The sequence below is a fragment of the Schistocerca nitens genome, chromosome 6 (genome assembly GCF_023898315.1).
Source record: "Schistocerca nitens isolate TAMUIC-IGC-003100 chromosome 6, iqSchNite1.1, whole genome shotgun sequence".
Lineage (NCBI taxonomy): Eukaryota > Metazoa > Arthropoda > Insecta > Orthoptera > Acrididae > Schistocerca > Schistocerca nitens.
Genome location: NC_064619.1, coordinates 423,563,520 through 423,585,812, shown reverse-complemented (window position 1 = coordinate 423,585,812; position 22,293 = coordinate 423,563,520). Strand labels below are relative to the sequence as shown.

The window sequence follows — 22,293 nt, the reverse complement described above, 5'->3', positions numbered from 1 at the left end:
CAAAATTTAACTCCTGTGCCTTTAACACTGTTCTGTGTCATTCAGTGGGTGAGATGTAGCTTATACAAGAACAAAATGAAAAAGGAAGAGGCAGAACATAAAGAGCACTACATAAACAGGTAAAGTTCCTATATAATGTGTGACAGCAATACTGGAGTAAAAATTTACGTGAGAGTGGAAGCAAAGTTTTGGAATCCTACTTTTTATACTACACAGCATGTTAATTTTAACTGAAGACATCGGATCAAAAAAGTTCTAATTTGTTTGTCTCTGAGGGGGCAGCCAACTACACCATGCTTGATCCGCCACTGTAGCCGGTGCATGGGTTGTTGGAGACAACTTTGAAATCTTCAGAAACAATCCCTGATTTTTATTGTAGATTATAATTCTACAGCAAAACTTACAAACGATTTGTGTACAGCATTTTCTTCATTTTGTCACAGATGGCGCCGTAATTGGAGGAATAGAAACGGGTACGACCCCACCTCCATGCTTCAAGGGTAGGACAGACCAGTATTTCATAACTTGTAATTGGAAACCCCATTTGAAACATTGTACTCCTCCAGCTTATTGAACAGCGGACTACTCAATGTGCCACTGTATCATGTAGCAAACTACGAAGTATCAGAACAGCCAGTACACCGCAACCAGAGCTCGCATATCGTGCAGAATAGAACACACAGTGGCTCTTATCATTATAATATTTGTGCAGTCTTTATAGCCTGCACACCTACGTATCATTTGGAGAACAGATGTACAGGTGGACAATGAATGTTGCAACCACAGAAGAAAAAATTGAAATGCTCCTGATTTATGGAGAATGTACGAGAAATGTTGAGGCTACTGTTGCCCAGTATGCTGAATGTTATCCAGAGAAAGGTCACTCTTGTTCATTCTTTTACGATGTTGTGACCGCCTTCATGTCTGATGGCAGTATACAAACCAGCAAAAGGAAACAAAGCAGTAGTGTCACAGGAGAAGTTAACGAAACAGCTGTACTAGTGGCAGTGCTCCACAACCCATGGATAAGCACCCAGCAATTATACTGTGATTCTCATATGAAAATCAGATCAATAAGTGTACTGAAGTTGGTGGTACTACATTTTAACACTTACTCTGATTGGAAAAACTGGGTAATGTTCACCTCAAACCATGTTCACAGGGTGTGTCGAGTAGTGCCCTATCCCATATGTTGAAGAAATACAACATTGTGAATGAGGTTTCTACTTAGAAATTATTAAATATTGGCCCGTTCTACCCTTGCAGCGGGCAGAGGCGGGGCAAGAGGAGGAGGGCGGGCAGAGGCGGGGCAAGAGGAGGCGGGCGGGGAGAGGGGACGCAAGAGGAGGCGGGCGGGGAGAGGGGACGCAAGAGGAGGCGGGCGGGGAGAGGGGACGCAAGAGGAGGCGGGCGGGGAGAGGGGACGCAAGAGGAGGCGGGCGGGGAGAGGGGACGCAAGAGGAGGCGGGCGGGGAGAGGGGACGCAAGAGGAGGGGGGCGGGGAGAGGGGACGCAAGAGGAGGGGGGCGGGGAGAGGGGACGCAAGAGGAGGCGGGCGGGGAGAGGGGACGCAAGAGGAGGCGGGCGGGGAGAGGGGACGCAAGAGGAGGCGGGCGGGGAGAGGGGACGCAAGAGGAGGCGGGCGGGGAGAGGGGACGCAAGAGGAGGCGGGCGGGGAGAGGGGACGCAAGAGGAGGCGGGCGGGGAGAGGGGACGCAAGAGGAGGGGGGCGGGGAGAGGGGACGCAAGAGGAGGGGGGCGGGGAGAGGGGACGCAAGAAGAGGCGGGCGGGGAGAGGGGACGCAAGAGGAGGCGGGCGGGGAGAGGGGACGCAAGAGGAGGCGGGCGGGGAGAGGGGACGCAAGAGGAGGCGGGCGGGGAGAGGGGACGCAAGAGGAGGCGGGCGGGGAGAGGGGACGCAAGAGGAGGCGGGCGGGGAGAGGGGATGCAAGAGGAGGCATGCTAAGAGAGGGGAGGAGGAGGAGATGGGCACAGAAAGGAAGGGGAGGAGATGGATAGGGAGACAGTAGGACATAGAGACAGATATGGAGAGGGGGAAAGAGGATGTGGGAAGAGAGATTGGGGCAGTGCAGAAAGAGATGGACAGAGAGAGGAGGGAGAAGGATATGAACAAAGACGGAGGAGGAGGAGGAGGAGGAGGAGGAGGAGATGTCAAACAGTGGGCAAGGGGGGGGGGGGGGGGAGAGGAGATGCATAATAAAAGGGGAAGGAAGATGTGTGTGTAATATATGTGCTGCATAAACAAGTGAAGCCTCAAGGAAAAGGCTTGTTAATAATGTTAACAAGAAGAAGAAGAAGAACAACAACAACAACAACAACAAAAATAGTTACAATTACTATAATGCACAACTATTACTAAAATCTCAGTTCATATACTATTTGGATATCAAAAATGTTAGCTAAGTACCTGGATTATTTTTAATTACATTATAAAGAGCTTCCAGAGCCATAACAACGTTGTTTACAACTTGTTTGTCTTTCACTGTGAGTGCAATACTTCCTAAGGATGTGAGATGCTCTGACTGAGTAGCCAGAAATTCCAATAAATCAATTGTAAAACCTTTAGGATTCTGCAGAAGAAACAGAACAAATTATTATACCACATTGTCTCATACGTAGACGTTTCTTTAACATAATGCCCAAGTCAGCTACTGACATTTACACTAAATAGTTCACAAACCTCAATTGGAAATGTTGGTTGTTCATTGTAAATACGAACAAAAATTTCACCAACAATGAGCTCTTTTTTCAGTGCTGAGTATGTGAATTCTGTACCATATGTGGGATCGTCATCATCATCATAGTGGAGTTTATTTGATCTCTGTTTTTCAAGATATTCACACAACTCAGCTCTTGTTCCATTATCCCATAGCAAGTATGGTGACTCACAATTACTGTTTAATATCTTCAGAACCTACAATACAAAAAAACTAAATGAAGTGTCATCAACAATTAGTTACACAGATTATAATCATAATCGTAAGTAGTTGTAATAGCATGATTGAATTTGACTGTCGACAGTGCAACAAAGAGTCTGAAATAGCACACCTCTGCTGGCTTATCACAGCTCAGTTGTCTTGCGAGGTATGGTGTCAACAGACTGCTTAAGGCTTTCTGGATCACTGAATTCTTTGGGGTGCTATTATCTCCTGGTAAATATCCACCCAAACGAGCACAAGCAGTAACTGCCAACTTGGCTAATTTGTTTGCAACCTCCTGAAAGAGCAAATTTTTATTTTGAGTCACATTTCTATGTTTAATATTAACAATAATACATCAAACTCCAAGGCCCTTCATGTAACGAAGTGCAGAAACCTGAAAGTCCTGAAAAATCTTACACCGTACTTTAAGTAAAAATTACCTATATATTTTGAGGAATACATTTTCATGGATTAAATTTTTAAAAAACCAACAACCAATGCTTGTCATTATTTTCTTGCAAAGGAAGATACCACAAAGACAATTTTGCTTCCATATCAGCAGTATTTTATGCTGAAAACTCCGTACCCCATAAAAGCCAAATGTATGTAGCAGACAAAAAATTGGAGTTGTTGCTACAGAATTATATGAAGCATTCAAAAAAAATCAAAAAGCATGAGGTTATCAAAAGTTATTCAAGTTTTAATTCAACAGTTTCACAAAGTTCCTTTACTTAAAGAGTTTGAGAACTAATGAAGTAGAGGCACTGGAACAAACTAAGAAAGGAAAGAAACAGAAGATACTTTTACAAAGTGAGATCTCAGTTTTAAAATGGTTCAGTATTGTAGGACTTACATTTTCTTTCTCTTACTGCCTGTTGGCTTTTCTATAAATTAAGATCTGTTTAACAATTGTTCTGATGTTTCAGCAGCATGGGTGTCAGTACCAAAAATTCACCTTCCATTGCTGGTGGTAAACTGGAGTGCAGCCCACAGCCAGAGACTACATGTACCTGTCATGCCAACATCTGAGGGCTTTACCCTGGTCATTACTGCTGTGGCTCTACCCTTGTTATGTGCAAGTCATTTGATGCAGCACAACTAGAATCTAGGATGCATTTACCTTGAGGCTGCATCCATGGGCTCGACTCCTCTATACCACCAGCAATGGAAGTTGAACATTTGACAATACCAGAAACTCACAGTAGTGAAACTTCATAAAAACTGTTAAACATTTGGCAAAGAACCTGAGGCAAAAGTCAACATGCAATAGGTGAGCAAATGGCCATGAAAGATTCAACCATTTTTTTTATTTTGTTTTGCACTGAAAGGCATACTACTTTGGCTAATAGAGTGTAAATTTGAGAACTACCAAAAATTTCAAATCAAGACTGCTTTTTGAAAGAATAATTGGAGGTAGAGTGGATGGGGAGGGGGAAAGGACTCCCGAGATATTAAAATCAAACAACATAGCACACATTTGATTGAAAACCAAATATATTATACAAAACTGTATAGATTATTTTAAAATTTATTAAAATGATAGAAACAAACACAGGACAACTTAAATCTACACTCAAGTAAAATGAACTGAATGGCACAAAACTGTATCTTCAGAGCTGTTAGCTCACACATCTTCACACCTTCCTGTTTCAGTTCAACTCCCGTGTGTGTGTGTGGGGGGGGGGGGGGGGGGGGGGAGAGAGAGAGAGAGAGAGAGAGAGAGAGAGAGAGAGAGAGAGAGAGAGAGAGATGGCATGGGGTGGGGGGTGAGGGACTCAACAGCAAGATGATTAGTTCCTTGTTCAAGGATAGTCCATTTGGAGTTAGGGACATCGTTATGTGACTTTGTGACTTTCTCCTCCTCCCCTCCCCTCCATTCCCCCCAAGACCCCTCCAAACAGGCCAAAAAAAAAAATGTCCCATAATATATACAAAACCAGAATATGAAGCTCCATTACAGTGGAATAATTAATTGACACCGAGAAATGTAAGGCATAACAGCACATAATACATTTTTATTTGAATCTGCATATTTTATTCAAGTAAGAAGATGTTGAAAGCAGACTGGGATGAGGTGACAGTGCTTGCACGTGCAGCTGAGTCCCAGTGGAACCACCCTCAGAGCAGATCTCAGGAAGACACGCCGGGAGGGATGCAGTCAATGTCATGCAGTCAACTGGACTCTCTTTTGTAGTAGTGTACTTGGGTGCCAGTCACAGAGCAGGGAACACAGATCCAATCTCCTGTGGCATAAGGCACTAGCCATGACTGTTTTATGTCCCAGAAGTGGGAAGAGAAGGAACTCTGTTTTCAATAAGGTCCAGGAAGGCACTATTGTGCACAAATCGTAGAAAGCTGTGCTCTTCTTTAGAACACATAGATGCTACAGATTACATCTAGAAAATGGAGGGAGAATCCATAGTTTGGGGCGCCTTTGAAAGTGAGACGCCACCAAAAGTTGATTCTGCAAAAACTAAAAGTTTATGCAACATAGGAATTGCCAGGATTGGATAATGTAAATAAACTGGAGGTAACAGAGAGATGCCGATAAGGACCCACCTCACTGGCCACAGGAGGCGATAGAGAGAAAGAGGAAGATGCCTTTTTTCAGTACCAATTGGAAGGATGTCTATTACTGGCCAACTGCCTGAAGAAAAATTTAGGGAATGGGATCAGCACTTTCTAAGAAACATTTTTACAGTTCGTCACTCGGAAGATCTGTAGCCCAGGCAATCCAAACAGAACAACAAGTGCAAAATGCAGAAAAACGAGTTTTGCTTTTAATAAGCATTCGGTACAAAATTATTTCTTCATCAGTAGCCTCCACTGCCAGATTTCTGCTCTGCTTGCCTCTGATACCGCCAGAACAGATGAGTCAAAGGACTTATAAAAATTTCAGGTTTATTTGAACTTCGCTGTGCCGCACGATGACCGATTCTGCTGCCACTTCAGCCTCCACCTTCAGTTTGTTATGGCGAGATGTTGCACAAGGACAGGAAAGCCATTTTTATGGAAGTTCAATAACATAAAGCTTTGCTCTGAAGACTTGCATTCAGATTCAAATGACCAGTTTGCTTTCAAACATTCCCTTCTTTAGTACCATCTGTCTTTTTACTAATGTCTTGATAACCATGGTACAACTTTGAGACTGCAATTTTTCCATTCATGCAATCATCAGAATCTTATGCCAGACCCTTTTATCGTATGTGCCAAGGTTTTATTTTAATATCATTATTACTTCTCAAATGGTTTACAAGTCAGTTTATGGCATAAAATGAATTGATTGTAATTACTGTTTCATTTACTAGCACTGAACTCATAATCCATTGTTTTGGAGGGTGTCTAACTCACGTCAGATCAGTGGGCCTATTTACATACCTCCACTTTGAAAGATGACCTGCCCTACTATTCTGGCAATTCCTGTACAGGATTTGTTGATCTGTGATTTCCTGACATCGAAGTCAGATTTGCGAAAATTGGCAGGACTTGCATTGCTATCTACACAAATAAATGAAGTCACTAAAACTAAACATAGGTCAAAGTTGATGGCGCATAACCTCTTTGCAATAAGGTGAGGTTGGTATATGTTCACTGTTGTCCAGCTGAAAAATCATCACTGTACTTTTGGAGAGGATTTTATTTATTTTACTTGTGCTAAATGTTGCGTGTTAGGAGTGGACTGAATTTTAGTTTGCGCATGATGACTGAGAAATTATATGTTAGGTTGATTGGCTTTTCTTGAACACCAAATGTGTGTGATCTTTAACAATTGTGTTAGAAAATGACAAGGTTTGCCAGAGCATGAACTACAAGTTTTGCACAGATGAGTCACTAGGAGGGAAGTTTCATGAAACTTAGAAACATTCAACAGTGTTGCAGACATGGACATGCTGCAAGAAAATATTCAGGAATTAGATACCAGTGAGCAGTGTAAAGTAACATCTCAGAATGAACATAACATGAATATGGGCAAGATCAGGAACAAATTACTTACAATGTATATGTAGTAGTGTTCAGGAGAGCAGATGAGTGTGCAACTTCGCATGCAGCAGAAAATTCAGAAACTACATGTTACAAAACTGCAGACAGAGCGATGTTCATCATGAGCCCTTGCCAATCACTTACTGTATTTAACTAGCACAGTTTTCTAATTCAGATGTTTAGGAAAAGTGAAAATCTACTTAAGCAAAGTGAAGATAGAAATGATTGAAGATTTAAGAAACACCAAAGGAAAAGAGATGATTATTTTAAGAATCATGTGGAACTCTTTAAAAAAGTGAAGAAATATGGGATGCATAATTTTAATAAAATAATGTGCAATTTAAAATCTTAAACACAATGCTAAATAAACAGACAGGAGACATGAATCAAAAACTAGAAGACCACATGAAGAAATGCGAGCAACAGAGAACAACTTTAGACAGTAAGAAGCATCAGCTTAATTTAAAAGTAGACACACTGGTGCAGGACACTAAAGGGATGACGGAAGAAATAAGGAAAGATGTCAATATCAATAATACCAATACTAAGAACATTGACACTAATACGAAGAACAGTGAGAGCCATACAAAGCATATTGATATCAATAAAGATACTGAAGCAGTTAATTCATGGAGAGAGGAGTATGTAAACTCAAAGAATAATATGAGGAAGAAAGTGGTAGAGCAGGTTGGATTGCTAATCGCAACTATGGAGCAGCTATTGAATCATAATTAAACAGCTTTTGACAGAATGATACCAATAAACATAAGCAAACATGTCAAAATAAGAGATTTGGTGCAATTTCAGTACATGTTGGACATAAATCAGAGGAACAAGGAACCATTAGACACATTCATGAAAGAAAAGAAGAGTAGTACATTTTCGATGAGTAATAACTTAAGAGCGAACGTGACGATTCAAACTGAGGAAGAATATAGTATGGAAAAATGGGAGATCAAAGAAATTATACTGCATCAGCATAATGCTATCACATTCTGATCCACCAGTAACCACCACTATGAGTCTGAAACTGTATCAGGTGACATGGATGAGGAGGAAACTGGGAAGCAGTTTGTGTCAGTACAAAAGGTTTCTTTATTCCCAGATGTTGTGAACTGTCTACAGCCAAAACTACTGATCAAAAAATTCCATGACAGATTACCAAAATCTTGGACACGTTTTAAAAATTAGGTTCATATATATTGACTTCGGAAAGGAGGTAGAGATGAAAATGTGATCAATTGCAGGACAGCGCAAGATGTGTGACAAATTCACATACGCCTTTCTCCAAGAATACTGGTTGAGAGGAACACAAGAACAGATAAAGATTGGAATAGTGATGACAGAAAACTATGTAGAGTTGAGGTGGCCAGGTCTCTTACAGTTTTTCAAAGATATGGTGGGGAGGTGGTGATTTTTAGGTGCATCATATGGGCCATCAGAAATTTTACACATTTGCTTGACAAAGCTCCCACGTGAAGTTAAGAAAGAGGTAACGATCACTGGCAGAAACATGCATGATATTCAAGGATTCCAGCAGGTACCGCATGAATTAGGATACGAAAGGAGTGGAGAAGTGAGGGCACCAGTATATTTTATTCAGATTAACTTTCTGCCAGTAAACCTACAAGTAAACAACAAAAACAGGGGAATGAGACACCCTCCAAGAAGAAATGGAAATGGGTTGGATAGAAGAAATGATAATCAATAACCTCAGTATCGGCCACATGACCAAAGAAACAACTAAAGACATGACAACAAACCAAATAATGACAGACATGACGATACACAAGTGGACGGAGTAGAGATTGTTGAAGTCAGAGGACCTGACCCCCCAACAAAACCCAAGAAATGAAGACAGAGAAATGATTCTCAAAACTGACTAGAAATGCCCGCTTCAGAACAGACAGTTTAATGTGCTAGAACAGCAATAGCATGCAATGTAGAGTTTGAGGATCTTAGGAGTATATCTTTAGGAGAAGAGGATGAAGTTTGTGAAACCTTGTTGTAAATGATGATTTTAATAGTAGGTTAGTCCATTGTACACTTGATTTCTATTTTACACATGCATATTTATTATGTTCATGACAGGGAGAAGAAATGAGCAGTGCACAAGACACCAAATGTAAAGGTTAGAGGAGTCATGAGTGATGAGAGTGCCAATGTGAAGGAGCAAGTGTGTGTAGATTTAGAGTCCCAAACTGATGATTTTTATGTGTTTATGGTGATACAGGGTCTGACAGTAGAGGCAATGTTGGGACTTGGTTTCTTAAAATGGTATGAGATGAATAACATTACCTTGGTTTTCTAGCCATGGCAATTCAAATAAAATACTTGAGCTTTTCATGGTTACCGTCACCACCACCACCACCACCACCAGTAAAACCCATTGCCGAGGTTGACACAGTTTCCACTTATATAGGCACATTTGTAACCTCTGGCACCCCATAGAGAGAACGTGCTCAGAAGGTGATTTGTGCAGCTCATAGAAGCTCCAGCCTGCCACGGGACTGAGCGATGTCAAGTGGTGCGAGGGGCTGGCACCAGGTTTGGAGCTTCCGCTCCCAACACCCTACAAGCATCCATCTTTGCTTCCTGTCAAGCCCCCCTAATTCTAAAACATGTGTGGCCCTGGTCTCTCTCAAAATTGGTGTCTATTCTAATTTCATCTACCTCCTTTATGATGAAACTCCAACACGTAGCTGAATGAGCCAAGACTCTTGCCTCTTTAAACCACATTTTGTGTTTGCTTTCCAGGCAATGTTCAGCTATGGCTGATTTTTTCAAGCTCCGTTTAATAGCTGCATTTGCAAGGCACACCGTACACAGTGGGCACGTTAAGAGCAATGTTGTCTTCAACAGGGTGTAACATATCTCGTATCTTGGGAGTGGGCCACAACACTGGTCTCAGTCCATGTCTCTGCACCACAAATCCTATGTTGCTGCTCGTTGCTCACAGTATGGCAGGGAAGCAGATGGCTTGGCCTCTTCCGCAAATTCACAAGGCATACTTCATAAGTAGCATCTACAAGCATTTGTGGTGTCTCCCTCGCTATAACCGTTCTCTCTGAACATGTCTCAAATGTTGCAATTCAGACTGTATGTGGACATCATCAGAAATAATCTTCGTTCTGTGTACTAATGTGTTCAGGACCTCTTTTCTGTGTATAGGTCACACAGGATACAGTGGCCAATGCACAGTGACCATTTTTCATGCAAAGATCTGTGGAAATTCATTCTTTTGTTCAGAAGAAGAGGCCAAGTAGCGTTTTCCACCTTTCGGCCAGTCAGCAATGACAGAACCTGCAATCTTTCTCAAATGATTCCACAGAAATTATTACGTAAAAGGATTTCATTTTAGCTTCAGTTGTAGCCTTATATGTCAGGTTCATTATGCAGTGCCCTTCATTCCATTAATGGTCGTGCTTCTTGTGATATTTACGTGGAAGTAAGACAATGCGAGAAATTTGGAAAAGATTGCATTGAAAAATTGGGGTTGCTGCATATGAAATTTAGCTAACACATTGAATTTTTCTTTAGATTTGGTTGGAGGTCTCTATCTGACACCAGTCTCGAAAAAAATGACCTGACTTAGGACTATCAATTGCGATCACATTGCACCAGTGATAAAGCCAGAGTGAAATATCCACACCATTCCTTATATTTCATAAATGGTTTGAGATATCAAAATGACATTTTGTCATAGCACAGGAGGAAGAGAGTATTTTGTAGTATGGTTATTATGCAAAACTTCATTATCTACCATGTTATTCCATTAACTATGGACTTTTATGATGAAAGAATGTAATTTTTAAGGGTTATCAATAGATTGTGAAACAAGAAATGCTATGGGTTTTGGAACAACATAAGCAAAGTCATTACATGTTTATTTTGTACCAAGGATGTGCTGTTTCATTAGCTGCTGACCTTACTTTTCAATACTGTGAACAGCAAAGTTGCTACTCACCATATAGCAAAGACAGACCCCCCCCCCACACACACACACACACACACACACACACACACACACAGACACACAGACACACACACACCTAACTTCAGCCTCTGGCAGCTGAAGCCACACTGTTAGCAACAGCAGCAGTGGCTGCCCTGGGAGTGGCAACTGTGTGGGTGTAAGGAGGAGGCTGGGATGGGATGGGAAGGTAGAGGCATAGCAGGGTAGAGGTCGGGGACAGTGAACTGCTGCTGGGGAGTAGGCAAGGATGAGGTGGAGAGAGGGTAGGACAGCTAGGTGCAGTAGAAAGGTTAGACGGAGGGCAGGGGAGAGGTGGAGGCGCGGGGAGGGGGGTGTGTTGATGGAATGAGAGCTTTGTAGTACTGGAATGTGAACGGGGAAGAGGCTGGATGGGTGAGAAAAATGACTACTGAAGGTTGAGGCTAGGAGGGTTACGGGAATGTACGATATATTACAGGAAGAGTTCCTACCTGTGCAGTTCAGAAAAGCTGGTGTTGGTGGGAAGGATCCACATGGCATGGGCTGTGAAGCAGTCATTGAAATGAAGGCTGTTGTGTTGGGCAGCATGCTCAGCAACAGGGTAGTCCATTTGTTTCTTGGCCACAGTTTGTCGGTGGTCATTCTTGCGGACAAGACAGCTTGTTGGTTGTCATGCCTATATAGAATGCAGTGCAGTGGTTGCACCTTAGATTGTAGATTACGTGCCTTTGATAGGATAGGTGATGTTTGTGACCGGACTGGAGTAATTGGTAAGAAATGACAAATGTTCTGCCCACTATCCTTCCTACCCCTCCCACAGTGGTATTCCATTGTCCAACAAACCTACACAATATACTCATCCATCACTACACAACCCCTGCTACCAACCACTTACCTCATGGTTCATATCCCTGTAATAGACCTAGATGCAGGACCTGTCCCATGTCCATACATCCTCCCACCATGAATGGCCCTCATTGCCCTCACTCATCCAGCCCCTTCCCTGTTCCCATTCCAGCACTACACAGCCCTCATTACACCATCACACCCAGTCTTTTTACTTCTCTCCTCCCCCCCCCCCCCCCCACCTTTCCCCCGACTCCATCCAACCTCCCGACTCCATTCAGCTGTCCTACCCTCTCTCCACCTCATCCTTGCACACTTCCCAGCAGCACTTCACTATCTCCCATCCCTAACCTGCAATCCCTCCCCCTCCCTGCCCTAGTCTCCTCCTTACCCCACACAGTTGCCACTCCCATAATGCACTGCTGCTGTTGGTCACAGTGTGGCTTCAGCTGCCAGAGGTCAAAGCCGTGCGTGTGTGTGTGTGTGTGTGTGTGTGTGTGTTTTTACAACAAAGGCCTTGATGACTGAAAGCTTATATTGTAACTCTCTTCGTGTTCTGCCTATCTGCCACTCAGCATCTCCGCTACATGGGGAGTAGCAACGTTACTTTTTGTCATGATGTTTCATTCCCTCCATTTCCATTGTTTGACCCTACTTTTCCTCGGTCCCTCACTTAATAAACTTAATAAACCACTGCTTCAGAATTCTCTCGTAATTGCGTCTGAACAACATGTTAATGAGGAGAGACCATGTTAACTCTGCTGAGTTTTGGCAAAAGAAGCAAATAGAGAAATGTGTAAGTTTAATTCAAAATTCCCCACTCGTGACCCTCCTCTGAAAGTTACAAATGGTTCACAAATTAGGCAAAAATAAATTGCTGCACTTTCAGCGGAATTCTTTTTAGATACTAACCAAAGAAGAGGTGACAGAATTTTTTGAATGGTCCCCATGCAAGAGTGGATATGGAGGAACCTCACTTAATATTTACCAAAAATGTGAGTATCGGCTTAGTTTAGAACATCACTTTCCCTCCAGCACACTGAGCGACCGCCCACTGCTTCCGCTCTCAGCACGTTTTCCCAGCCGACTGCACACCTAGTGGCCATGTCATTTTGCGCTCACTATACCAGGTGGTGAAAACAAACTGTGTTCAAGTATCGATTAGCGTGTGTTGGTTCCCTGTACATTGAATGACCAATCCAGCCTTCTACATTCCACTCAAATAAAACATCCAAGAATGCTAGCTTGCCATCCTTCTCTGTCTCGATAGTAAATTTAATATAGGGATGGACAGTGTTCTTGTGATCAGTCATTTCCTGCAGTGCATTTTCACCATGAGGACATATCATATCAAGAAGATATTATCAACATACCTTAAGAAGCAATATGGATGCAATGACACGGTACGAAGTGTGGAAACAGTTAACACAGCAGTACCCCAGTGGAATGAGGCAGATGCTTTTCCACACCAGCAACCAGTGAAGCATTTCACACACATGCCACAAGGCGCAGCAAAGTCCACGCAAGCATGGCCCATTCTACACTAAAGTCACTTGTGTTAGTATCACAACTCTACTACTAAGGGGCTGCGACACTTGAGGCACCATCCAGAATGCTTTTTGTGGATCACAGTTTGATTTTGCAACAGGGCAGTACGCCCTGACACAAAGAGATCTGGAGCCGCTGCCGCATCGGGCCAGCACTGGGCCTGAAAAGCATTTTGCTGGCCATCAATGCCATTAGGCCATCACCCACCTGCCACCTGCTAAACAGTGTTGGAGGCACATATCTCGCCACCGCACTTGCAGCCATAGTTAGCCGAAGCTGCCGGGTCTGGAGTCATCGCTGACAGAGGTGGGTGCATCATGAACCATTGCTCAGCTGACACTGCATTCTGTCGACACTGCTGGATAACAATACACAGGAGGCTACTGGATGCCTTAGCCACACCACTACTTCCTGAATTAAACCATAGCAGGGAGCCACAATAAAGCAATTGGGAGGCTTTCAGCTGCTTCACTGACACTGCAGTGCCCTCTTCATCCCTCCAGCACCAGTCTCCTTCAATGATGTCAAAGTACTGACATTGCCTTTTCAGTGCAACATCTGGACCTATAGCCTCCAGTACAGTAAGTCAAGAATTTTAACTGTTGTGTCGAAGAATATTGGTCATAGAAAAGCAGCTTGACTGCTGCACTCTTTGTAAGATGAATGTTCTTAAAGTAAGGAGACAGTAGATTTGTCACTCTTTAGAGGTAACGGGGGTCACGATTGTCTAATACCTGTCAGACGTACACAATGTAGCTTAAACGGTCATTCAGCATCGAATGAAGAATCGGTATCAGTAGTGTGTTCAATGTGTAATCATTACGGGCATTTACCTAGGCAGTGCTGAGAATCAAAATGGCTGCGGAACTAGAGGCAGTTTGTACACTGTCAGGAAAGATCCACACAACTGACAGCAGTTAGTGCAGAATTATGTAGTTTGATAGAAGTGCAGTTGCCACAGTGAAAAATACATTTAGCAGCACTAAGTTTAGTTGCTCCTTTCTCTAGCAAATCAACTGACAATGTGCAAATGTTAATGAAGGATCTTAGGGAATTTGGCAGAGATGTAAGGTTGGTCTGATGTAGAACTTCTCACAGTAGCAAACTTGAGATTAAGCGGAGAAGCAAAAGCTTATGTTGCCCCAAGAGACTGGAAAATACTGCGGGTGACTCCTTTGCGTAAGGAGGGCAAAAAATGGACCTGCAAAATTACAGACCAAAGATCCCAAACATCAGTCTGTTGCAGAATCCTTGATCATATTATCAGCTCAAATATAATAAATTTTCTTGAGACCAAGAAGCTTACGTCCACCAATGAGTATGGTTTTAGAAAGCATCGCTCATGTGAAACTCAGTTTGCCCTTTTTTCACAAGATACACTGTGAACTACGAATGAAAGGCAGACAGACTCCATATTTCCAGATTTCCCAGAAGTTTTTGACACGGTCCCCCTTTCAGGCTGTTAAAGAAGGTATAAGCATATGTAATAGGTTCACAAATATGCAAGTGGCTCAAAGACTTCTTAAGTTACACAACTCAGTACATTGTCCTCAACAGCAAATGTCCATCAGAATCAAGGATATCATCTGGAATGGCCCATAGAAGTGGTATACGACTGCTGTTATACGACTTGGTGGGCAGGGTACGCAGCACTCTTCAGTTGTTTGCTGACTGTAGGACGATACAAGATGACTTAAGATATGATTTCTAGTTGGTGTGATAAACGACAGCTAGTTCTAAATGTAAAAAAAATGTAAGTTAATGCAGATGTAGGAAAAACATGTTTGGATACAGCATTAGTAGTGTCCTGCATGACATGGTCACGTCATTTGAATATCTGCAAAGTCATATGAAATTGAGTGAGCAAATGAGGTTTGAAGTAGGAAAGTTGAATAGTCAACTTTAGTTTATTGGGGGAATTCTAGGAAAGTGTGTTGAAATTACTAGTCCCAATACAGTGTAACTTCTGTCATGCACTGTAAGGTGGCTTGCAGAGTTTTGATGTTGATGTACATGTTGCAGAGAGGATCTCAAGAGAGCTAACATGTTCAAGGAATTTAAAAAAAAAGATTGATTCAAAGATACAGTCCATTAAGTAACACCACGGCCAGGTTAATCGGTAGAAAAATGTATCTGACAACAAACTAAAACATATACAGACATCATATATGAACAAAAGAAAAATGCAATCACAGTTAATAATACAGCCAGTCACTAGCAGCATCAATAATAGCTTGGCATCTACAAGGCATGCGTGAAACCTGGTTTTCCACATACTCATGTGGAAGAGACCTCCAAATATGACAAATCTGCATTGACAGCTGTTTCAAAGTGAAGATGTTTTTCCTTGCAACTTCTTTTTCAAAAGGATTAGCATCAGGTGTCCATGAGGCCCAATCCAGTATCTGCACACCTTTCTCCTGTTTCCAGTCACCCATGTGGTGCTTCAGATCATTGTCATACAGGAGTATCCAAACTTCATTTTTGTTGATGAACCAAAGTTTGGAAATCAGCATCAAATGTCTTCGATAAGTGCAACGCATAATCTGCATTCATGTCTCTTCTTGGGTATTTCAGTCAAGAATTCAAAGTAAACTAATGCTTTATGGACATTTCATGAAGGACAAAGGTCCCTCTGTTGGATTGTGAAAGAACTAAGGTGATATCTCTTACTATCTGTGTGTAAAGATGCATGCTCATACTTAACAGACTTTATACAAAGCACTACTGCCAGATATTTTTAGGGGACCGTTGTGCATGGTAACACAGAAGCATATCAAATCAGAAGAAGAATTTGTGGATGGTATAATGAAGATCAATGGTAATACATATGAGCTGAGGCAGAATGCTATGGTGAATGAATTAACTTCACGAGAGGCACAGCACAGGGGCTGCACTCATTATTATGATAGTTGACTTCATAAATGACAATGAGAATATGGACAGGAGTTCTGATTGATTTGCCTGCTGCTGTCAAATTGGCAGATGAATGTGCGAGGAAATTATCATGTCAACTGGATTGAAAACTGCATGGACAGTGTTACCAGCTGACAGCAGGTGTTACAGATGTAAACAGACCACTCATGAGCAGAAGGAATGTCGTCAGCAGTGGGACAGTGGAAGCAGTGGCAGATGTCAGCATAATGGTAACAAGAAGAAGTAGCAGACTGGGAAAGAGGCATATGTTAAATGCAAAAGAGAAATCTAGGTCCACATATGGGCATTCCCAGTAAAATTAAATGCTATGAACACACATGCAAAAGTGGGCTGTATGATCAGAGCAATAGTAGGGAAAAAGAATTAAATGATATTGCTAGACACAGGGGTGCATGTTTTGGTCACCAGTGCAGATTTGGTGGAACATAAGCAATGGAACCCACCATGGTACAGGCTGGGTGAAGCAAGGTAAAAATGTCACATGATTTCATATAACGTGTAGCTATTGTGCCACATGTGACTGAGGCTATGACAGGATTCTGGGTTTGTATGAGAATTGTGACAAAACTGATCTTCATCAGCACATGGTGGAGCTTGTTGGAAAAATGTTTCAGATGAGCAATACCGCTGCCAGTGTAGCGATGTCACAAAGTGGGTCCATCGAGTACGACAAGCCATTCAAACCATGAACAATCACACTAATACTCAATTCACACAATTGTGCACCTCAGGGTATCAGGAAATCGCTCTGGGTTAATGTAAAGTCTAACTTAACAATAAAGATTTTGTGTAAGGTGGAAACGTTGGAAGTAAATGAAGCACTAGATCAGGTGGGCTGATAAGTGAAATGAAGTGTTGTATACACTCAAGAGGTAAATGGTGAAAAAAACTGTATCTGTGTTGGTGGATTATTTCAGCACTGAGGGCTTAAGGTTGATAAAGGGATTATTAATTGCATATGTAGGTATCCTAGAGGAGGAACATTGGGATACAAGTCATGTAGGCCATGGACAGTAGCCAAACGCCATTCAAACTGCATTTCGCGGGAAAGTGAAGAACCTAAAGGGAAGTGGTATGGAACAGATGGAAGAGTTACTGTTGGAATTTAGCAATTTGCTTTTCCCAAAAAGGGTCATTACAAGAAATGCATATCACACAGCATCGGTTACCAACAAAAAAAATGCTTCACTGGTTTACTGCAAACCGTACAGAGGTCTGAGATACTTGCAGCCAATTCTGGGAGAATTCGTCAATCAGGAGCTAAAGAGTGACATTACTGAGTAACGTAATAGCCCATGGGTGGCCTGAATTGTTGTTGTGCCCAAAAAAGTCAGCGGCTGTATTACAAAAATGTAGATTTTGTTCCAATTATTGACACCTGAATGCCAACGCTATAACAGATGCCTACCTTCGTCGAATACTACAGAAACCACAGACAATTTAGGCCAGTGCGTGTAGTCTTTAAAAATGGACTTAAGCAATGACTACGATCAGCTAGAAGTCATTCTGGAAGACTGATGAAAAACAGCATTTCCCAGTGTGCGGACATTATCAACTCAGGAGGAGGTCTTTTGGATAGAAGAAGGCACCTGTGACATTTCAGAAGTTGCTGGACAAAGTTCTCAGAGGCTTGAAACCTTGTGATGGCCTGGCATATCTTGAGGATTCAATCATCTTTGTGACTGATGCGGAGCAGCACTTACAACCCCTAAGGGAAGCATTCCTGAGATTGAGAGCCACAAATTTAATGTCGAGTAAAGAGATGTGTCATTCTGTGTTGGAAGAGGTGGCAACCTTGGGTTTAGGACAGACCCAAGGTTCGTTAAAGCCATAAGTGATGTGAATTTCCTGTACCTGAATTAGTGAAGGAATTACAATCATTTCTTGATGTCACAAATTATTATACAACATTCGTAGAAGAGTTTGTGGAAACTGCCAGACCACTGACACAGTTACTGATAAAAGGTTCAAAATTTGTTTGGTCGTAGGACTGTCAGTGTGTTGTTGAGAAACTGAAAGAAGCTCTGAATTGAATCAAATCTTGGTATTTTCAAATTTCAATAAGGACTTTATTCTGCCAAGTGACACATCCAACTGTGCACTTTGTTGTGTGTTGTCTCAATAAACAGACGGCACAGAACATCTGCTGGCCTATGCATCAAGGCAAATGAGCTCTGAAGAGAATAATTACTCCCTGACCGAGAAGGAAATGTTGAGCCTTACCTATGGGATAATCTACTTCAAGTGTCATCTTTATGGGAAAACATTCTGAGTGATAACAGCTCATCCAGCACTGAAATGGTTGCATGGGTTAAAGGATCCATCTAGTAGGTTGGCATGGTGTGCAATACAATTGGGGACTGATTTTGAGGTCATACTTAAACCTAGAAAAATACATGGGAATGCAGATATGTTAAGTAAAAAAGTAGAAGTTTTACAGATAGGTGGTACTGGGCTTAAGGAAGAGCAGACAGCACAGAGAATGGATAGTGGATGTAAACAATTTAGTAGGCAGTCACAGTTTTGCATACAAGATTTACTGCTGCGGTAGTTTGAAAGTGGTGGTGCCAGCAAACATATAATCATGAGCGACGAAGGTCTACCGACAGGTGAGCAGCACAGAAGTACTGGTGGAAGAACTGGAAGTCGGATGTGGGCCAATATTTACAGAATTGGATACAATATGCACAGAGAGCAGATATGTGTCAGACAAGAGTACCACTGGAGAAGTCAACTGAAGCATTAGCATCATTTCAATTGCCAAGATTGACATTTTTGGCCCTTTCAATAGAACACCTGCTGGGAACAAATATATACTCATGCCTATACACCATTTTTCAAGATACATGGAAATATTTACAAAGCCCAACCAACAGGCAGCAACAGTGGTGCAAGCATTAATGAACAACTGGATACTGAAGTTCAGTATGTCTGGAACGATAGTGACAGATCAGGAAACCAACTTTGCTTGATTCTTGCTAGGAATTATGTACTCTTTCATGTGTGATAAAATTGCAGATGAATCCTTTACATCCCCAACCCAATAGAGGAATGAAAACCGTGCATAGGAACACAGGAAAGATGCAGGGATACTATGTGGATACACACTATACCAATTGGGATGTTTGTTTACAGTATGTGGTCTCTAAGTACAACTCTAGGCAGCATATGAATAGAGGATTGTTATTGCGTGGAGTAGTATACGGTCGTAAGGTGCTATTGTCATACGACATGTTAAAAATCGGATGGGTAACACAAGAGAAACAGTTAAGAGTGTTCGTGAGAGTAATGAAGGAAATATGCTGCAGGATGTGCAGGGCTAATACAAGGACAATAGGAAAGCAACAAGAAGCAGCGAGTTTTTCTGCAAGAACGCCACAATACAAGGCTGCGAATTGGGTAATGTTATCAACTTCTTACACTGCAAAGGGGAACATAAAAAAATTTTTTGCCAGGTATCTAGGAAATATCAAGTTTTGGAAACTATGTCACCAGTGAACACCAAGATTCCGTCACTGATGAGGATTACATACGTACATGCGGGATGTTTAAAACCATTTTGAGGGAGTTCAGATGTTATTCCAGGTATTGTGGTTTTGACTGGAAAGGAAAAGCAGAAAAGAAGGTGCAAAGGAGCGAGCAAAAAAAATTGTATGAACCACTGAGCAGTAGTAAGCACACATTAAGTAGTAGTAAGCACACATTAAGGCCTGGAAGATAAGATTAGATGTATGTTTTGTGTTTGTTAGGTACGAGTATAGCATTAAGGTATGGTGTAGGTGAGATGAACTGGTGTTCGGCAGCAAGGGACTTTAGGGGGAGGAAAGGATAATGGATATCCCAGATCTCGGCTACACCAGTAGACAAGACTGTGCAGACCATAGCCGCGCTTCTGATTGTCACTGGAGTAGAAACATTGCAGAACCAGTCCCTTGAAGAGGGAGTGCTGTTTGCAAAGCAAGAAGATGTGGGGATCACCAGTCAATGCAAGCTTATACAGCTAGTAATTAATACGTGGGAAATGGAAAATGAGATGAAACAACTAGAGGAAACCGTTGACAGTTTCCGGCAGGGCACATAAAATCACGAAATGCTGAAGAAGTGTGTCAGGGTAAAAGTGCAGCGGTTGTTATTGATTGCAGAGGACAACAGCACACATGCAGAAATGGAAGAAGGGGAGATGCAGAAGTGTTACAAGGGTGAAGTTACGATTTGTCCAAACAGGGCAGGTCAGAACTCTTGTGCAGAGAAGTTATTGCTGTGTCTGAAAATGGAAAATAATTACAAGAAAAATGTGACTAGGCTTGAGTTGTACTTCCAGCAGTTGGAGGCACACTGGTTGTACTGTACCTTTGATAAAGTGATAATAGTAGCCAGGGGAAGCTCACGACAGTGAAAAGGTTAGAGCTAGACAGATGTGGACTACTAATACACTGAGGTGGCAAAAGTCTTGGGACACTTCCTAATATCGTGTCGGGCCTCCTTTTCCTGGCATAATACAATAGAGCAACATCATGGCATGGCACAGACTCAAGAAGTCATTGGAAGTTCACTGCAAAAATATAGGGCTCTATAGCCACCCATAATTGAGAACTTGTTGCCAGTGCAGTATTTTGTGCATGAACTGACCCCTCTATGTCCCACAAAGATTCAATGGGATTCATATAGGGTGATCTGGGTAGCCTAATCATTCACTCAAATTGTCCATAATTTTCCAAACCAATCACAAACAACTGTGGGCCAGTGACATGGAGCACTATCATCCATAACATTAAGTCCATGAATGGCTGCAAATAGTCTCCAAGTAGCTGGACATAACCATTTCCAGTCAATGACCAATCTGGGACAGCTACTCTTTGGTGGCCCAGTAGGCTACAGAGTTAGCCAGCACCTGGTACAAAGAGGCATATATTCCCAAGAAGGAGATTTAGAGCTCCCAGTATTGCTTCTTAATGTGTAACTAGATAGTGAGCCTTCAGACAGAGCTGCTTAAAAGTGAGGAGGGTGGTCCATGACAGATACCAACTGAGACATAACAGGGTCTTTCAATAGCCCTGGATAGCTGTTCCAGTGTCTTTGGCCAACCATTATATCTGTTGCCAGAGGAGATGACCTGTCAAATGGTGAACAGCAGTACCAATGGTGCAGATGATCTTTTCCGAAATGATTCCAACAACATAGTTCATGCAATCTGACGGAGGAGTGTAGGTGATGGCAAAGGCGTACAACTGCCAGTTGATCCTTTGAAGAGCCCAACATAGTAACTGGTCTGTCAAGTGGTGACAAAGAAAAGACAGGATCACTGGAAAGTGATCACTGTTACAAGTTAGGTAGTTAGTTACATATTCCATTCATCAATAGCACAGAAAAACTGTTATGATGTGGAAAGTGTCAAATGCACAAGAAATGCGCACAGGAAACAAGGTTTTTTTTTGTTTACATTATAGTGTTATACCTAAATATTTCTATTATCTATCCCATTTCCTTAAATGGCACAAAATGCATATATTATATCTCCAGATTTATTTACTCATATTCAAGAATTCATCTATGGTATAGAAACAGTTGTCAAGGAGGTATGATTTCAATTTGTTTTTGAAATTATTACTGCTGTCTGTCAGACATTTTATTTCATCTGGTAATTTAACAAAGTTTTATAGTAGCATATTTTACCCCTTTCTGGGCCGAAGATAGGTTAAGTAAAGAATAGTGTAGGTCTTTGTTTATTCTGGTATTGTAATCATGAGTGTCGCTGTTGATTTTAAACTGGTCCATGTTGTTGAGAACAAATTTCATTAGTGAGTACATTTACTATGAGGCTGTTGTAAGAATTCTCAGTCTTTTAAAAAGATGCCTACAAGATGTGCGACTATGAACCCCACACATTATTCTAACTACTTTCTTTTGAGCAGTGAATACCTTTTGCCTAAGCGTTGAGTTGCCCCAGAATATTATTCCATATGACATCAGAGAGTGAAAGTATGTTAGCTTACTAATTTCTACATCCTCAAAATTGGCAATTATTCTGATTGCGAAAGTTGCTGAACCTAGTCGCTTTAGGAGATCCAAAATATGAATTATCAA

General features: G+C 41.9%; 1 protein-coding gene across 1 annotated transcript in view; it reads right to left on the bottom strand.

Moving 5' to 3' along the window:
• Nucleotides 1-22,293, bottom strand: part of LOC126262757 (dnaJ homolog subfamily C member 13) — a 410,038-nt gene that overhangs the window by 77,923 nt on the left and 309,822 nt on the right. The window contains exons 27-29 of the mRNA XM_049959568.1: nucleotides 3,070-3,237; nucleotides 2,702-2,935; nucleotides 2,429-2,591 (exon numbers count right to left, since the gene is read on the bottom strand). Coding sequence (XP_049815525.1) covers nucleotides 2,429-2,591; nucleotides 2,702-2,935; nucleotides 3,070-3,237 — 565 coding nt within the window. The remainder of the gene's footprint in view (nucleotides 1-2,428; nucleotides 2,592-2,701; nucleotides 2,936-3,069; nucleotides 3,238-22,293) is intronic.